This window comes from Archocentrus centrarchus, chromosome 16, assembly GCF_007364275.1.
Source record: "Archocentrus centrarchus isolate MPI-CPG fArcCen1 chromosome 16, fArcCen1, whole genome shotgun sequence".
Classification (NCBI taxonomy): domain Eukaryota; kingdom Metazoa; phylum Chordata; class Actinopteri; order Cichliformes; family Cichlidae; genus Archocentrus; species Archocentrus centrarchus.
In genome coordinates, this window is record NC_044361.1 from 6,256,266 (window position 1) to 6,273,909 (window position 17,644).

The 17,644-nt window shown below is 36.8% G+C and overlaps 2 protein-coding genes across 2 annotated transcripts; both read right to left on the reverse strand.

Moving 5' to 3' along the window:
* Positions 1 to 2,816: 2,816 nt before the first annotated feature.
* Positions 2,817 to 7,212, reverse strand: LOC115794985 (C-type lectin domain family 12 member B-like). The gene is made up of 7 exons (XM_030750716.1): positions 6,919 to 7,212; positions 5,008 to 5,085; positions 4,001 to 4,114; positions 3,657 to 3,917; positions 3,404 to 3,567; positions 3,158 to 3,270; positions 2,817 to 3,048 (listed from the first exon to the last, which is right to left on the reverse strand). The coding sequence occupies exons 1-7, from the start codon at positions 7,145 to 7,147 to the stop codon at positions 2,922 to 2,924; spliced, it is 1,086 nt and encodes a 361-aa protein (XP_030606576.1). The 5' UTR covers positions 7,148 to 7,212; the 3' UTR covers positions 2,817 to 2,921.
* A 3,416-nt stretch (positions 7,213 to 10,628) lies between these two features.
* On the reverse strand, positions 10,629 to 16,574 carry LOC115793965 (C-type lectin domain family 4 member G-like). The gene is made up of 6 exons (XM_030749189.1): positions 16,439 to 16,574; positions 11,605 to 11,691; positions 11,359 to 11,523; positions 11,106 to 11,269; positions 10,865 to 10,977; positions 10,629 to 10,746 (listed from the first exon to the last, which is right to left on the reverse strand). Exons 1-6 carry the CDS (start codon positions 16,572 to 16,574, stop codon positions 10,629 to 10,631), a joined length of 783 nt encoding a protein of 260 aa, XP_030605049.1.
* Between the last annotated feature and the right edge of the window lie 1,070 nt (positions 16,575 to 17,644).

The following is a 17,644-nucleotide window of genomic DNA, read 5'->3' on the forward strand; positions in this document are numbered from 1 at the left end:
TTTTATATACGGTCTTTTAAACAAAGACAGAATGTAGGGCAATGAAACTGCTGGAATAAAAAAAAACTGTAAATCATTAAATCCGATTGCAGACAGAATTAGGAATGGGGTCAGTTACTGTATGGGCCTCGCAGTATTAAATCCATGAATGTAACATTTCAATGCACTAATAGGCAACTTATAGCAACATTCACTTAGAAGTTGCAAGTAGTGGTTTAGCAGATATTTTTCTGCTGTTATCAGCTTGAAGGAGAAATATACAAAAAAAAATGAAGACAGTTAATATATTAAAGAACCAGAAGATATCACACATGTACATGTGGTCTCTTGGTTCAGGGAGACACAGGCCTTCTCTGCAGCTGACTGTTGCTCGCCTCCCCACACAGCGCGGGCTCTAAGCTAAACAACAATTTTATACTACCAGCACTATCTACAAGCACTATCGATTCAAAAACAGATGGAGAGAGCTGTGGTTTAGACTTGGCCCTCTCAGACTGGTTCATCCAGTGGTTGGTTCCGGCATCATAGCACAAGCTTCTCCAGTCAGCAGTAAAAGGTTCCATAAAAGAAACACACACCTTCCTCCCTCACATGTTCCTAATCATGACTTGGCAGTTTTATTCTCCTTAGCAACAGGGAACAGTGACCTACACACACCCTTCCCTCCTTAGACACAGATGTATATGTTTTGACAAAACCTTTAAGGATAAGATAAGCATATTCTTCTCTGAGACCGGGAAGGTCATAAATAAGATAATCATATCGCCCAAAGGCCATGAAGTTCATCTGGCAACCACTGGTCTCCCATCTATCTGCTCTCTATCTAATGTATTTATTTAATTGTCTATTATTTGCTTCATCCACTATTTAGTTATTTTAATTCAACTACTGATTAAATATTATTTGATTCAAGTATTAATTTATCATTAAATCAACTACTATTTAGAGCTTTGAGTCAACTGACAATTATTAATTTAATTCAATTATTAATCTAATCTTCTGAATTATTCACTTATTTAATCATTGATTGATTCACTATTTAATTAATCATTTGATTGCAATTTTACTCTGAAACATTATAATTTTGTTCATAAGGTAGAAAGAGTAAAAATAAGACCCAACACTATGATATTTTATTTTTTTTGTATTTGCTGATCAATTGTGACACAAACCACCTGTCTAATTACCCCCCCGCCCTTTTTTTTTTTTAAATCTCAGTAAAACAGTTCTGAGCCATTGAGTGATAAACATAAGACCGCTGGTTGTGCATTTACGCACCAGGATGTTTGCAGCTGATAATTTCTGTTTTGTTGAGTGGGCTCTTGATGGATCAGGCTTATTGTGGCAGATGCTTGATTGGATTTGGATCTGGGGAGATTGGAGGCCATGTCAAAACTTTGGTCTTATTTTGTTGTGTTGTGTACCCAATAGAAGATGGGTATACACTGTGGTCATAAATGGATGGACACAGTGAGCAACAATAGTCTGGTAGGCTGTGGCATTTAAATGATTTCTGTTAGCACTGGGGAGCCCAGAGTGTGTCAAGAAAATATCTCCAACACCTTTACACTCTTGAACTCTTGATACAAGGTGGGATGGATCCATGCTTTCATGTTCTTTGCGCAGCAGAAGAAATCGAGACTCATCAGACATGGGGACATTTTTCCAATCTTCTAATGTCCAGTTTGTTTAAGCCTGCACAAACTGTAGCCTCAGTTTTCTGTTCTTATTTGGCTTTGAGTTTAATAACCATTCTGAGCTTGTCAGATCTGACAAATACCACACATATTATAGTAAAAAAAAAAAGAAAAGAAAAACTAACACTGAAACAGAAACTAGTAAATGCTAATTTATTTTTTAACTAAAATACTAAACCAAAAACTGATAATCCACTCTGGAAATTAACTGAGACTAATCTGGGAAGAGGAAAAAAAAAAACACTGAACTTGTGAACTTGACCTGACAAACAGTATGTGTAAAATACACAACATGAGACTCCTCTAAGTTGAACTTTATTTTCTTCTCTGCAGCCCTGTGGCTGAGACAGAGCTGTGACTGATTCACTGTGATAATTCCAGATGTCCAGATGTAGAGGCCTTCTTCTTCCTCATCTTGATTAAACATGTTACAGCAGCTTGAACAGTGTTGTTCTTGGCTTGACTGAAACTTTTTTTCAAAAATAAAAAATCGACAATGTGGCAAGACGTGTTTCTTTGAATTGAAGTAAGGCAGCGCCATCTGTTGGCCAAACAGCATCAATACAGGGACAAGGAAACCGCACAATCTGTAGGCACTGCATCTCTACAAAGTAAAAGCAAACCACTTAAAAGACACAAATTAATAACAGCTGAGAGCCACTTTAGACTGTTTTTATAAATGCTGGCATCAGCAGTCTTTTTTAGTAATATTTTTACACACAGAAAGGTCAACAGCTTAATTTTTTCTTTTTGTAAAAGTAAAATACATGTAAAATATTCTTCATATTTCAATATATTTCATTTATATACTTCATTAAGATTAATATGTAATTCAATTTTATTTATATTGTTAAAAATGATCAACAACTGTCACCTGAATATATTGTGCGCACAATATATTCAGGTGACAGATTATATATATATATATATATATATATATATATATATATATATATATATATATATATATATATATATATATATATATATATATATATATATATATATATTTTGTATGGTAAAGTTCCTACAATAATACAGGGAAAACCCAACAAACAGACCGCCCTTTATGAGCAAGCATTTGGTGACACTGGGAAGGAAAAACTCCCTTTTAACAGGAAGAAACCTCGGGCAGAACCACACTCAGGGAGGAGCAGCCATCCAATATCATTAATATTATATTTCCAGACTATTCAGTAGACTTCTGAAGTTTTACTGCAGTATTCAAACAGATAAAGCTTTCTTTTTGCAGATCCATCGGTTCTTCTCACCACAGCTCACTGATTCAAATCCTTGGTTTTGGACAGAAATTGCACAGAGACCATCAGAAGGAGGCTGTTGGATCCAGGAGCTGAGGAAAATACCAAGTCTGATGAAGGCTGATATAAAATAATATATACTTGATTTCACCCTGATTTGGGAAATGTTTGAAATTATTATTGATTCACAGGGTCTCTTACTTATTAGTCAGATCACATCCATTCACCCACTTCCATTTCCCACCTTCAGCTCTCAGACCAATCCAGTATCCTTTGCTTAATGTACTGTTCTGACTGTTGTCACTGACAATGTTCTGAGGACAGAGTGAAAGTTATTAGATATATTTAAATACTTTGCTTAAGGCACCGTAACACAGAGCTGTCTGAAGAAAATATATTTTGGTTTCATTAAGTCTGTAAGTACAATTCCCACAGTTTTCTCATCACCTTTTCTGCTGCATCAATTACAACAACCAAATCTGAAATCTTTCCTCTGCACTCTTCTCGGGCTTCTTCCCAGGTTTTCTGCTTAGAAGTTTCAACATTATAAATTGCATAGCAGCTGGACTGGAAGTCCAACCAGCCCTTCTGACAAGGTTTACACTGTCTGCCTGCAAAGAGAGAGCTCAATTAATAAACAGCATCAGTGCATATTTATGTTAAATTAGGTATTTTTGCAGCTAATGGGTTTGGAACATACTGTTATTTTGTTTGGGACAGTAGACATCAATGCTCCACTGAGACTGATTAACACTGGGCTCCTTCCAGGATGTCTTCATGTGGTGTGTTTTTTCTGTTATGTTTTTCTTCTCTGCCTCCAGTTTCTCATTTTCCTGTGTAAGGTTCAGGTTTATTTCAATCATTTTTGTCACCTGTTTTTCTAAAACAGTGAAGGCTTGTGTCAGGTTGGTTTGGGTCCTCCTCAAGTCTTCAGCGTTTGAGCTGAGTTTGTTGTAGAGATCTGTCAGGTTGGGATTGGCAACAATTAGAGTGATGCGATGTCTAAGCTGAGTTCATGCATGGACTGATCTTTTTCATACTTACAGTAAACACTGGCTGCTATGAAGCCCAACACCAGAATGACACAAAGTGTTCCCAAACAACAAGCCAGCTGCTGACAGTGGTGACATCTGCTGGCTTTCTTGTTTTGCAAGAATCCTGCTCAACAGTAGATATGAATATATTGCCTGAGTTAATGAAGTTAAAGCTAAATGTCACATGACATGACTAGCAACAACTGGCAGGGAACTGCAGAAAGAAAAAACTAGACATAGGGTAATTAACACAGAAGGAAAAGACAGGACACGCTGAGGGAATACAGTAAACACAACAGTAAATGAAACCCAAAGCTGAAAACATGAAGGAAATACACAAAGGTGAAAATCTAAGTCTAATCTAAAATGTAATCTAAGTTCATGGATTATTCAGAGTTTTAATTTTTCAGTTCAGCATTTTCTCTTTATATTAATGTCTCAAGTGATGGTATTTTAAACACAGTAGGAAGTCAAAAAGCATTTCATTTGATCAACTTAGATTGCTGAAGTGAACTTTTACACAAATATATATATATATATATATATATATATATATATATATATATATATATATATATATATATATATATATATATATATATATATATATATATTTATGTGTGTGTGTAAATAACTTGTGCTGTTCCCTATCTTTATATGTTCTAAATGTAAATTATAATAGCATGCTGACACTCTTAGCAGTCAATTCAGATCAATTCAATTTTATTTATTTAGCACCAAATGACAACAAATAGTTGCCTCAAGGCGCTTTATACTGTAAGGTAAAGACTATAGAAATATTCCTATGGGGAAATCAAACAGGTAAAGAAAAAATGGATTTAAGACTTGGAAGTCCATCATTTATCTCAAACTTTAAAAACTTAGAATGCTGTGTGTGTCATAATACAATCTTTGTTAAATCCCTTTATCCACATCTCCAGTTGGTAAGACAAAATAGCTGATTAGTACTCTTCACAATTTCTTGTGGTGAGAGTTTTAGAAATCTTTACAACTCACCATTTGTGTCAGGAGTTTGTTCCGTTGCTTTTCCTTCCACCTTTACTTCATCATACACAATTTCCTCCTCCATTTTAACTGTAAGATTTAAAGACTAATTAGTATTTACAATTTGAACTCATTTAATGCTTTCCCCCATGAAGATGACGTTTGACAGCATCTGTTAGACTAGATGTTAGATTTGACTCATTGTCATTGTGCGCACAAAGCACACAATGAAATGATTGTTCCAGATCACTCATCCAGAGACGAGCATCTGTGGTCATGCAGCCAGAGACCTGCACTAACTTTAGGCAATGTGGTTTAAGCGTCTTGCCCAAGGACACAACGCAACGCAGGGACAGAGGCTCGAAGCGGCAACCCTCCGTCTGCAAGGTGAACGCCTACTTACTGCCATCTGTAATGGGCGTTCATGGGGGAAAGAGATGATACAACACAAATGTACAATACAGGATGTACATATATATATATGTATGTACATTTCTCCTGCTCTGTGTGATGAATTTGAAAATCTTAGATGATATCATTATCGAGTTCATTCACATACTTGTTCAATGACACACACACACACACACACACACACACACACACACACACACACACACACACACACACACACACACACACACACACACACACACACACACACTATATCCAAGACACATTTCAGGTATGGACGATGAAACTGCAGTATTGCCACATTTCCTGCTGGACAGGAAGCTTATGGAGAACAGGAAGGTGCACACATGTGCGCGCGCTCGCACGCACACACACACACACACACACACACACACACACACACACACACACACACACACACACACACACACACACCCCAAAGGGGAAACTGCCTTTTATGCAGAAGCACTTTAGCAACAATTTTCATCACATTTTTCTGTCATAATCTTTAGTGAAAGTTGATTAAATAGGAAGTGCACATTTAAAAAAATCTAATATGCTTTAAAGATGACATATTTTAGATCTGTAGATTAGAAAAGTGAGTTATACTGTACCAGTCAAAGGTTTGGACACACTTGCCCATGTCCAGTGTGTCCAAACCTTTATGTATTCAGCTCCAACCCTCAAACAATGCAGTATTAGTTATCCCATTTCTAATCAAATTTTATTATTTTGTATTTTGAAACAAACAGTATGAGTTAGTTGTACTAAAAGTAGCTGAAGTCATGCATCATCGGAATTAAACTAGCCTAGATAAGTAGTTCAGGAGATGGATAGCTATTGGAATGGTGTTGGAAATCCAGGTGGATTAATGCTGAAAAAGTCCACATTCTTAGTGCAGAAGACACACTTATTAATAGTCTTGCAGGAAAGTTTGAATTTGGCACTTTTTCTTTTTTATTTATAGTGAACAGTTCACCATAAATAAAATATAATGAACTATAAAATATACATCTATCCATAGGTTTTCTCCCACTTATCCTAAGTCTGTGTTTTGGGGGAGTGGGGTGTTGCTGATGGAAGCGATCTAAACAGAGATGCCCAAACCACCCTCTCCCCAGTCACCTCCTCCATTATTTTTGGTGGGGCACAAAGATGTTCCTGAGGGATCTGAGGGATGTAATCTCTCCAGCATTTGCCGTGTCTGCCACAGGGTTTCAAATACCTCACCTAGGAGGCACCCAGGAAGCACTCAAGTCAGCTGCCCAAGCCACCAGTTGAGGTGGTTCAGACATCAGCTTAAAATATCCAGGTAAAAACCTGGGATAGTTAGCTCAACATCCTGATTTCTACAGTTTTTTTTTTTTTTCTAGCCTCTATTACTGCAAAAAACAAACAAACAAACATTAGAAGAAATCAATATTGTGTAAAGCTCTGTCTCTGATTCACATAAGTATCCTGAGTTTTAGAATAATGTTTCTTGTTTCAGCAAATTTGAAAAACTTAGCTTACCTTCTGATCGGGATTGTTTGTTGGTTTTGAATATGACCGAGGCATACTTGACCTCCTCCGCTGTCATCCTTACGGTCTTTCTGTTCACCTTTTTGTGACTTCCAGACAGAGAAATACTGTTTAAAAGCCACAGAGCATCAAAATAAGAGAAGTTTTTTTTTCTCCGTTGTGTCATATTTGTTTCCATTACCAACTTCTGCTTATGGTTGAGAAAGTCACTCGCATCCATTCCCAACTAGATATGAACTCCAAACTGTAGACATTGTGTTCTTGTGTAAGAGAAATATAATATTATTGCTAGATGTGGTGTATATACTGGAAACAGATTTCTAATTTGTACCTTGGACTTTGGATGTTTGCTTAACAGAATCACAACGCTTTCAAAACTGTGTTAATGAATAATCCTCTTTCTTCATTTTTTAAAGGTCTTTATTCAAAAAAGTATGTGGCAGTTACATCATAAACACTTATAGACAGAGAAATAGATGAAAATATGACAATAAAAAATGCATTACATTTATATCATAGACCTTCCCAAGGAGGCTGAGGAGCGCTAGCCCCGATAGCTGGAGCACATCATCCAGTCCCTTTCGTAAAGATGGGAACCACCACCCATGTCTGCCAATTCAAAGGCACTGCCACAGATCTCTACACACCGTTGCAGAGGCTTGTCAAAGTATTCCTTCCACTCCTCAGTTGTTATCAACAAGGCCCCACCTGCACTATACTCAGTGTGAGCAAAGCACCACTTTCTCCTCCTGAGTTGCCTGATGGTTTGAATCGCAGCAACTGAGGGAGACCAAAAGTCTTTTTCTGTAGCGTCACCAAACTCCTGCCACAGTATTTGTTTCAGTCACCCCCCCGAACAGTGTTCTGCTTTGCCTGCTGATGGCTAACCAAGGACTCCTTCAGTTTGTTGACTCTCTTCACCCCTGGTGTCCACCATCTAGTTTGGGGATTACCACCATGGCCAAGCACCTTGCAGCCACATCTCCATGTTCCAAGCAGCCTCAATAGTGGAGGTGCAGGACATGGTCTATTGATGGGAATGCTGTCAGAGTTCTGTAGGAGGTGGGCGTTGAAGATCTCTCGGACTCAGACCTCTGCCAGGCGCTCCCAGCGCAGCCTGACTGCATGTATAGGTGTCCCAGATCTGTCCAGCAGTATTTACTTTTAAGTCTCATGGTTTTTGTTTTTTTTAAGCATGTTGTGCTTTGAAAAACGCCATTCATTATAGAAATGTGATCCTGGTACAGTTTTAATGTATGAGAAAATAAAGGAAAATCTATACATTTTTAAAATTGAACTCATTTTTTCTGTTGTGACAGATAGCTCGGTAATGCTGAGTTGGTGTGACAGGACATATTTTCAGTGGTTTTTAACCCCGGAGCTTGTTCTCGGGTGGTTGCGACTTCACTTTTTTATCATTTGCTTGTTTCTTGAAGTCTAACGCAAACACAAAACTGTTTTTTTCAGTATATTTCCACTGGTTGTTCCTGAGTTGATTAAAGATTCAGGGTTCCTGACACTTTCCTGACAAAAAAAAAAAAAAAAATTTAAAACAAAATCAATGGGGCCACCTCAACATAAAAAAAATAACATTTATATCTGAATACAAATTTTAAGACAACAAGCTCACGTAGCATTTTATTGCAAAGTAATGCAGCATCCACTATTAAACAAACAGCAACAACTATTTAAAATGTTCCATCTGAATATGTGAAATAACAGTATTCATATTTTTATTTACTTACATAATATTACATTTACAGCCTTCTGAAGTTTGATAGATTAACTAGATAAAGGTTTCTTTTTTACAGATTCATTGGTTCATTTCACCACAGCTTCACCACTTTGGACAGAAATTGTGAAGTGACCATAATTCATTTTTGTCAGTGCCACCATCTTCACAACCATAAACTATAGCAAGTCTTATTACCGTATTTTAAAACCTCCCTTTCATTTATGCTGTGGTAACAGAGATTCTCACAGTTTTCTCATCTATTTTCTGCTTAATTAATTACAACAACTAAATCTGGACTCTTTTTTTTTTTTTTTTGCAGTCAAGCACTGCCCCAGGTTCTGTGGTCAGAAGATTCAGGGTTGTTATTTTCGGAGCAGCTAGACTGACAGCTTTTACACTGTTTTCCTGCACAGATAGAGATGAACTAATAAACATATTTATGTTTAATTAGGCATTTTTCAGCTAATGATTTTTGAACAAAGCACTTATTTCTTTGGGGGCAGTAAGCATCACTCCTCCACTGAGCTCAGTTTAAATTGAGCTCATTCCACACTGTCTGGTTTTTTTATATGTTCACTTAGGTTTATTTGGACTCTTTAGCTCCTGGCTTTGTGTCTTCAGCTCCTCCTTTCACTCTATAAAAATGTGGTTATCATTCTGGACAGCCAGATTACTTTGGGTCCTTGTCAAGTCTTCAGTGTCTGGGCTGAGTTTTTGTTGAGGTTTTTCAGGGTGTGATTGACAGTGATTAGTTGCTGTTGTTGGATTTTTTTTTTTTTTTTAACTGGTTCATCTCAGTTACATTATTCCTGTGAATTCATGTAAAGAAAGAAGACATTTTAAAAATTTGCTTCTTAAGATATGGCAACAATGCAGTTTTGGTTTCATCTTTTTTGTTTTTATAATTTTGCCACCATCCATATCATTTTCTTGCTGTTTTCCGGTTTCCCGTCATTTTGTGAGTTACAACAACACAGCCACAAACTCAAGATCCATCATTTATTATTTTCTGAATATATGTGGCACTCAGCTGGAGCCCAGTATTTCATATGGAGGATGTAAATTCCCACTAAGCATTTGACTTCAGCACTTTTTCTAGTTTGGCACATTGACTGACAGGAAGATGCCCCTGCCATCCAGGACTGATGCTGCCCTTTTAGGTAGTCTCAGTCTGCAACAACGTTTAAGTGTTATGTGTCAAATTATCATCCACATGAATATGTCTCATCTAAAACACGGTTTGTTAAACACTGACCAGATCATGAGCCTTCTCCCACACAGGCATATTTCTTGATTGGGATTGTTTGTGAGTTTTGAATACATCTGAGGTGTAATTAACCTCTCCCTCTGCTGTTTCTGTTGAACTTTATATGACTTTCATAATGAGAAATATCTCTGTATTAAAACCACAGAACATTCTGTTAATAAGAGAAGTTATTTCTTATCTGGGTTACATCTGTCTCACGCACTAACTTCTGCTGTTGGTTGATAAATTGTCCTATATTTGACCTCTAACTGTACACAATGTGCTCCTATTTTTGCTTTTAGACGTGCCTCAGTTCTAAGTGGCATAGATTCAATAAGATGCCGACAACCACACGACATTCATCTTCACTTAAATCACCTCTCTTCCCCATTTTGATGCTGGGTTTGAACACTATGAAGTGAGTTCAGCTTACTCAGGGTATCTTTTCCTTTCAGGCAACAGCCATTTTTGATGTGAAATAATGCAGCAACCTCTTTTGGCCAAACAGCATCAATACAGGGACCAGGAAACCATTACACAAACTGTAAGCACTACATCTCTACAAAGTAAAAGGAAATCACTTCACCAATAACAGCTTAGTGCCTCTTTAGACCTTTCACTGTTTTTCTAAATGCTGGTGTCAGCAGTCAGATTCCCCTCAAATATATATTATTTAGAACTATATGTAACTGTATTTAGTTTTTTCAGTATTCAAACAAATCAAGCATTCTTTTTGCAGATCCATTGGTTCTTGTTGTTACAATGCACTGATTTAAATCCTTGGTTTTGGACAGAAATTGCACAGAGACCATCAGAAGGAGGGTGGCGGATCCAGGAGCTGAGGAAAAAACAAGTTTGATGAAGGCTGATCGATATTGATATAAAATAAGATATAATTGATTTGTCCCAAATTTGTGAAATATTTTAATTTATTGTTGAGTCAACGTGTCTCTTACTTATCAGTCAGATCGCTTCCATCCACCCACTTCCATTTCCCATCTTTGACTCTCAGACCAATCCAGTATCCTTTGTTTCCTGAACTCCCCCAGCTGTTGTCACTGAGATATGTCTGAGGAAACAGAAAATGTTATCAGAGATTTTTAAATATTTTCTTCAATGTACTGTGACGCAGAATGTGTTTAGTAATAAAAAATTTAATTAAGTCTGTAATAAATATTCCGACAGTTTTCTCATTACCTTTTCTGCTGCATTAATTACAACAGCCAAATCGGAAATCTTTCCTTTGCAGTTTTCTCGAGCTTCATCCCAGGTTTTGTGCTCAGGATGTTCAGCATTATTAATTGCATAGCAACCAGACTCAAATGGGAGCCAGCCCTTCTCACAAGGTTTACACAGTCTTTCTACAATGATAGAGATCAATTAATGAACATCAGCACCTCTTCATTTTAAATGAGGTATTTCTGCAGCATCAGTAGGCTGTTCCACTAACCTCTGCTGACACAGAGCTCCTTCCATGTTGTGTTCATGTGTTGTATTTGTTCTCTTAGGTTTTTCTCCTCTTCAGCCAGCTTCTCATTTTTCTCTCTAATGTTCTTGTTCTCTGCAGTCAGGTTTGTGATCTGCTTTTCGTTCTTACGAATTAATAATGTGGTAACTGAAAAACAAAAATCACACTTCATTGGTTTACAGACACACTGCAGATAAAAAAAAAAGTCATATTTAAAGTTATACTCACAGTAAATGCGAAGGACCATGATTAGTAACAGAATTCCCAAACTTGCTGCGACTGATGGACAAGATTTAGTAAATGCAGACTTCTTATCTAGCAAGATAAAAGAAAAAGAATGATTAGACAATCAAATTTATTCATATGCTTAAAATTTTAATTACATTTTTTTTCCTGTTGTGTGCAACAGAATGAAAGCACATATTTTAATTGTGTTTTGTGTTTCTGGTGAGGACACTACAGTGTATGAGGTGCCATTTTTTCTACCATTAATGCTCCTAAATGTTTCTCACACAGTAAAAAAGCTGGATTTTATTCAGCTGAGGTTTTGCTGTGTCAGCAGTAAAAAGCAGCTCATGGCTCTCACATTATACAGAAAACAGTTTTATGTGGGATCATTTCTGAGTTGTTTTGCGTCTTTGTCAAAGGTATTCTTAAAAATTGACATTTGAATAACAACAAAATGAATAAAGGTGGCAAAAATGTTATTTCTCAAAACATTATTTCAATTTGTTTTTCATTAAGAGGTTATACAATTTTACAAAAATTAACTGCTTGATTTTTGGGTGCATTTCTGTGTTAATTTTTCTGTCAACAGACTATTGTCCTTTACACATTTACAAAATTCAAGAACAGAAACCAGCAAAATCTACTAATCAAATCAGCAAATAATTTGTGGAAAATTGTGTTTATACAGGATTTCATGCAAAGGCTTATTAATGCAGGGCAATGAAACTTTTCAAATACAAATTTTTCTTAAAGACAAATCTGATTTCAGACAGAATCATGAATCACCTCACTTGCTGCAGTGGCCTCTTAGTAGTAAACCCATGATTGTAACACTGTAATGCATAATATGCCAGTCAATTAAAAATTGTGAGACATCTTACAGACATCTTTCCTGCTGTTATGAGCTTGAAGAAGAAAAACACAAAAGAAAAACACACGTCTATGCTACAACATCTGCTGATGATTCTCCCCACAAGCCTGTCTAATATGCCCTACTTCATGCTACCAGCTCTGAGCCATTTGGTGATGGACACGAGGCCTCTAGTGATGCCTGTCTGGCACCAGGATGTTTGCAGCTGATCATCTGAGAGCTGCGCACTGTCGATGGATCAGACTTATTCTGGTGCAACTCGCACCTCGGTTGGATTTGGATGTAGGGAGATATTCTAGGAATGTTAGTTGTGAAGTTTTGGAGAACATGCGGGGAACCTATATGAAACATTCCCTGAAGACTCTCTGAGGTTTTCACATAACCCGAGAAAATGAAATAGGTGAAACAAGTTAAAGTTTTAGGGTTGTGCTGTGGTATACAAATATAAGTGAAAACTATAATAAGGCTATGAAATAATATGTGTCTTAGAATAACTCATTTGACTGAGGAGATTTTTTTCTTTGTTTGAAAGCACTGAACGTGCTACTGGACTTTTAGATCTGTACCTCCTACCACTTGGCTTGTAGTTTTTCCAACCACCAAAGAAGAAGAGGCGTCTCATTTTCAACTTTTTAACATCAGTAGAACCCCAACAGTCTGGCTGTGATCCACAAAAGAAGGACCTCTCCTACTTGGAATGCAGCCGTCATTATCACAGCTGTATTTTCCCTACTGTGAAGTCGAGATGTCTGCTGTGGAAGAGGTCTATGTGTCTCCCACATATCTATCTGCAATTGTCAGGTATTTACAGAGGCTCTCAAGGAGCCACCTGACAGCAAGAACACGGGAGATAGAGATGAATCCCTTAGTGAACCATCCATAAATACTTCCTGAGAAAAAGTCTTCTACAGATATAAATCCACACTGTAACATGTATGTTATCACTAACATACATCATTGTTTCCACTTCTGTCATTCATCCAGCATCCTGCCATACGTGGAGGTTCGGCCACACAGTAATCTGCTGTGCTTAATCTTCCTCCCCACCTTGGAATATAATTTGGGAAACTAATTGTCAACAGTAATTATTTGACCTGATTGTCACAGCCAGACTGTGCTACTAAATGAACGCTTTCTCACATCATAACTATTGTAGGCTGCCGAGCCATGTGATGAGTGCTACATCTTGAGCACCTGTTAGTGACAAACACATTAATTTCTTGTATAGAAATTACAAAATGCTGCACTTGCATTAGTTTGTGTTGAGTTGGATGGAACTGGGATGCACATTTACAGAAGCAGTCATGCAAATATAAAGAAGATATATTAAGAAAGGGTTTGTAAATCTACTAGACTTTGATGACTAAAGAGAAAAAATATCTGTTTTAGTGAGCTGCAAATAGTAAAACAATATTTTTCAAAAAAAAAATTTTTTTTTTTCTTTGTCGTTTTCTGCAGATGGTGTTGGTTGTTCAGGAAACTCTATTTGAAAATGTGAGATGAGATCATAACCGCGGATGAGTGTTAGTTAGATCACCACCGGGTGAGTTGCAGGAAACTGTGAAGTTTGGGCCGCTGTTTCTCCTAAATCAGGTTCTTCCTCCTGTCTTTGTAGAAGTACCACAGAAATAAAAATGCACTCTGTAACAAGTCTGGTGAAGAAAAGAGTTTCAAGTTGGATATTGGATATTCAATCTCCGCAGAGTTAGCGGCATCTAGCTATCCGATTCAGGGACTCAGATTTCGGCCAGCCGCTCTCTGCCGCTCCCTGTTCTCTCGCGCGGAGGTTCACTTAGGGACTATCAATAAATTTCCGAACCAAACATTCTTGAGAAACAAAAATCAATAAATTCCTTATCTTGTGACCACCTGTGAGGAAACTAATATCAAATCATGCCAATAAATTACATCGGTGAGGTACACACATTTTTATCCCATTTTAAGCCTTTTTATATTTTTTAGCATTTTTTTTATCCAAAAAATATGATTTTTCTTCAATAGCTTCCAGGTCATGTGACCCACAAACTCAAAATCTGTGTGACATTATTCTGCTACACTAGACAGATGAGGCACACTCATTGTCTTTCTATTTTAAGCCTTTTTACATTTTTTAGCAATTTTTTATGTGAAAAAATATGATTTTTCTTCAATAGCTTCCAGGACATGTGACCCACAAACTCAAAATCTGTGTGACATTATTCTACTACACTAGAAAGATGAGGCACACTCATTGTCTTTCCATTTTAAGCCTTTTTAAATTTTTTAGGATTTTTTTTATCCAAAATTTGAGATTTTTCTTCAATAGCTTCCAGGTCATGTGACCCACAAACTCAAAATCTGTGTGAAATTATTCTACTACACTAGACAGATGAGGCACACTCATTTCCTTTCCATTTTAAGCCTTTTTACATTTTTTAGGATTTTTTTTGTCCAAAAATTGAGATTTTTCTTCAGTAGCTTCCAGGTCATGTGACCCACAAACTCAAAATCCATGTGAAATTATTCTGATACACTAGACAGATGAGGCACACTCATTGTCTTTCCATTTTAAGCCTTTTTACATTTTTTAGGATTTTTTTAATCCAAAATTTGAGATTTTTCTTCAATAGCTTCCAGGTCATGTGACCCACAAACTCAAAATCTATGTGAAATTATTCTGCTACACTAGGCAAATGAGGCACACTCATTTTATTTCCATTTTAAAAATCATATTTTTTCACATAAAAAATTGCTAAAAAATGTAAAAAGGCTTAAAATAGAAAGACAATGAGTGTCCCTCATCTGTCTAGTGTAGCAGAATAATGTCACACAGATTTTGAGTTTGTGGGTCACATGACCTGGAAGCTATTGAAGAAAAATCATATTTTTTGGATAAAAAAATGCTAAATGTATAAAAAGGCTTAAAATGGTTTAAAAATGTGTGTACCTCACCGATGTAATTTATTGGCATGATTTGATATTAGTTTCCTCACAGGTGGTCACAAGATAAGGAATTTATTGATTTTTGTTTCTCAAGAATGTTTGGTTCGGAAATTTATTGATAGTCCCTAAGTGAACCTCCGCGCGAGAGAACAGGGAGCGGCAGAGAGCGGCTGGCCGAAATCTGAGTCCCTGAATCGGATAGCTAGATGCCGCTAGATGCTGCGGAGATTGAATATCCAATATCCAACTTGAAACTAACTTAACTGCGGTGTGTTTTTAGTGGGTATATGATCTGCAATGTGTTTTAAATGAAGTTTCGCTTCCACTTCAGAGAAGTCTGTTAATGGCTTGTTAAATGTTCATTCTGCTGAGCTCCAACTATATGTTTACTGCACAGCCTCAGTGCTATTTTCTTTTCACGTGGACAGTGCCCCAGTTTATTTATTTATTTAATCATTTAGGTGGAAGTGGAGATAATTTTGTTGTGTTTTGAGCAAAATGCAGCATCTGTTGAATTTCTGGACATAAAAGAGCCTTAACGTCATTTTCTGCAGGTTTAAATGGCTCAAGTGAACTTCAGATCATTAATTTAAATTTTAGATTCACATAGCCTGTTTTTGTTTTGGGGGGGCTAATGATGTGGCTCATTAACCTTGTTGACATACATATTTCTTGCTGGTTTGGTTCTGTGTTTTTTCAGCCTAAATGTATTTATAGACTTTGCATTTTTATTTTTGAATATTTAAAAGGCACAAAGCATTGTAATGTTCAAAATATTACAGTGCTGTAGTATTGTAGTTAATGTAATTATCCAATAAAATCATGTGAAAAGATTTGAAAGAGTTCAGAGACGAAGCCCGTGATATGGATCTTCAGTGGATTCTGTGTATCTCATTATGGAATCTGCGAGGATCTTTTCATTAAACCCCTGTAAGGGAAACACGAGCAGCACACCTCCTGAATCTTAAACAAGCTCATTTGTACTTGTCAAGACTTCTTTTAGTAAAAGTATCAGATTTGTATTTTCATGATTAAACTCACCATTTTTGTCAGGTTCAGTTGCTTTATTTTCCATGATCATTTCTTCATACACAGTTTCCACTTCTGTTACTGAAAGGATCAAAGGGTAATTGGAGTTATTTATTACTAGTGTAAACACCTTTATATGGTTCAACATCTTAATTTATCCTTTTTTTACAATCTTTTTCTCTTTACTATCAGTGAACAAGAAACAAACACTGCATGAAACTGTAATCACATAAAGATGCAGACTCTGATCCACATCATTAGGCTGAGTTTTAGAATATCTTTTGTTAATGAACTGTATTTGAAAAGCTTAGCTAACCTTCTTATTGAGATCAGTTGTTAGTCTCGAATACGACTGAAGTGTAGTTAAACTTCTTCACTGCCATTGCCGTCTCTCTGTTGAGCTTTTTGTGACTTGTACACTTAGAAGTTGCACTGAAACTGCAGCGTGTTATAAAGGAAGTCGCTTTCTCACTTCTATTTATATCTCTTCTACCAACTTCTGCTTTTTTCTGACAAATCGTGTAAGCAGTGTGTTCTTATATACAGTGGGTGATACTTTATTAGGTACACTTTACAAGGACTGTGTTGGACCCCCTTTGCCTTCAAAACTGTGCTTTTTTTCATGGGAGAGATTCAACAAGGTACTGGACACATTCCTCGGAGATTTTGCTCCAGATTGACATGATAGCATCCCACAGTTGCTGCAGATTTGTTGGTTGCACATCTATGAAGTGAATTTTCCATTCCACTGCATCCCAAAGGAGCTCTGTTAGATTGAGATCTGCTGACTATGCAGGTCATTTGAGTACAGTGAACTCATTGTCATTTTCAAGAATCCAATTTGTGATGATTTGAGCTTTGTGACATGGTGTATTCTCCTGCTGGCAGTAGCCATCAGAAAATAGGGGCACTGTGGCTGAAAAATGGAACAATACTCAGACTGTGGTGTGTTGTTGAAAAAATAAATTAAGCATTGAAACCAAACAGATTTTCTGAGATTTACTGATAGAAACATTTGCAAAGAGATCAATGCAGCACAAACAGTCTTTGCATTAGCACTGATACTGAAATACTGATACACTCACACGGATACAATCTTTCTCTGTTCCAGCTGTGAATAGTTTTCTTCCCACCATCATGTAGGTACCAGCATGATAATGACCTGCATCCTGGCTTTGGACACAACTTACATTTTTTGTTGGCACACTCAGTCTTTGT

What these genes read in the sequence shown, in the direction of transcription:
- LOC115794985 (XM_030750716.1), bottom strand. Translation starts at nt 7,147, where the DNA reads ATGGATGCGAGTGACTTTCTCAACCATAAGCAGAAGTTGGTAATGGAA. An exon ending in CAAACAATCCCGATCAGAAG is followed by an intron (nt 5,086 to 6,918) that starts GTAAGCTAAGTT and finishes TAAATCTTACAG; the next exon opens with TTAAAATGGAGGAGGAAATT. An exon ending in TAATTGATGCAGCAGAAAAG is followed by an intron (nt 3,271 to 3,403) that starts GTGATGAGAAAA and finishes CTCTGTCCTCAG; the next exon opens with AACATTGTCAGTGACAACAG.
- LOC115793965 (XM_030749189.1), bottom strand. Translation starts at nt 16,574, where the DNA reads ATGTTGAACCATATAAAGGTGTTTACACTAGTAATAAATAACTCCAAT. An exon ending in AACTGAACCTGACAAAAATG is followed by an intron (nt 11,692 to 16,438) that starts GTGAGTTTAATC and finishes TTATCTTGCTAG; the next exon opens with ATAAGAAGTCTGCATTTACT. An exon ending in CATGGTCCTTCGCATTTACT is followed by an intron (nt 11,524 to 11,604) that starts GTGAGTATAACT and finishes TTTGTTTTTCAG; the next exon opens with TTACCACATTATTAATTCGT.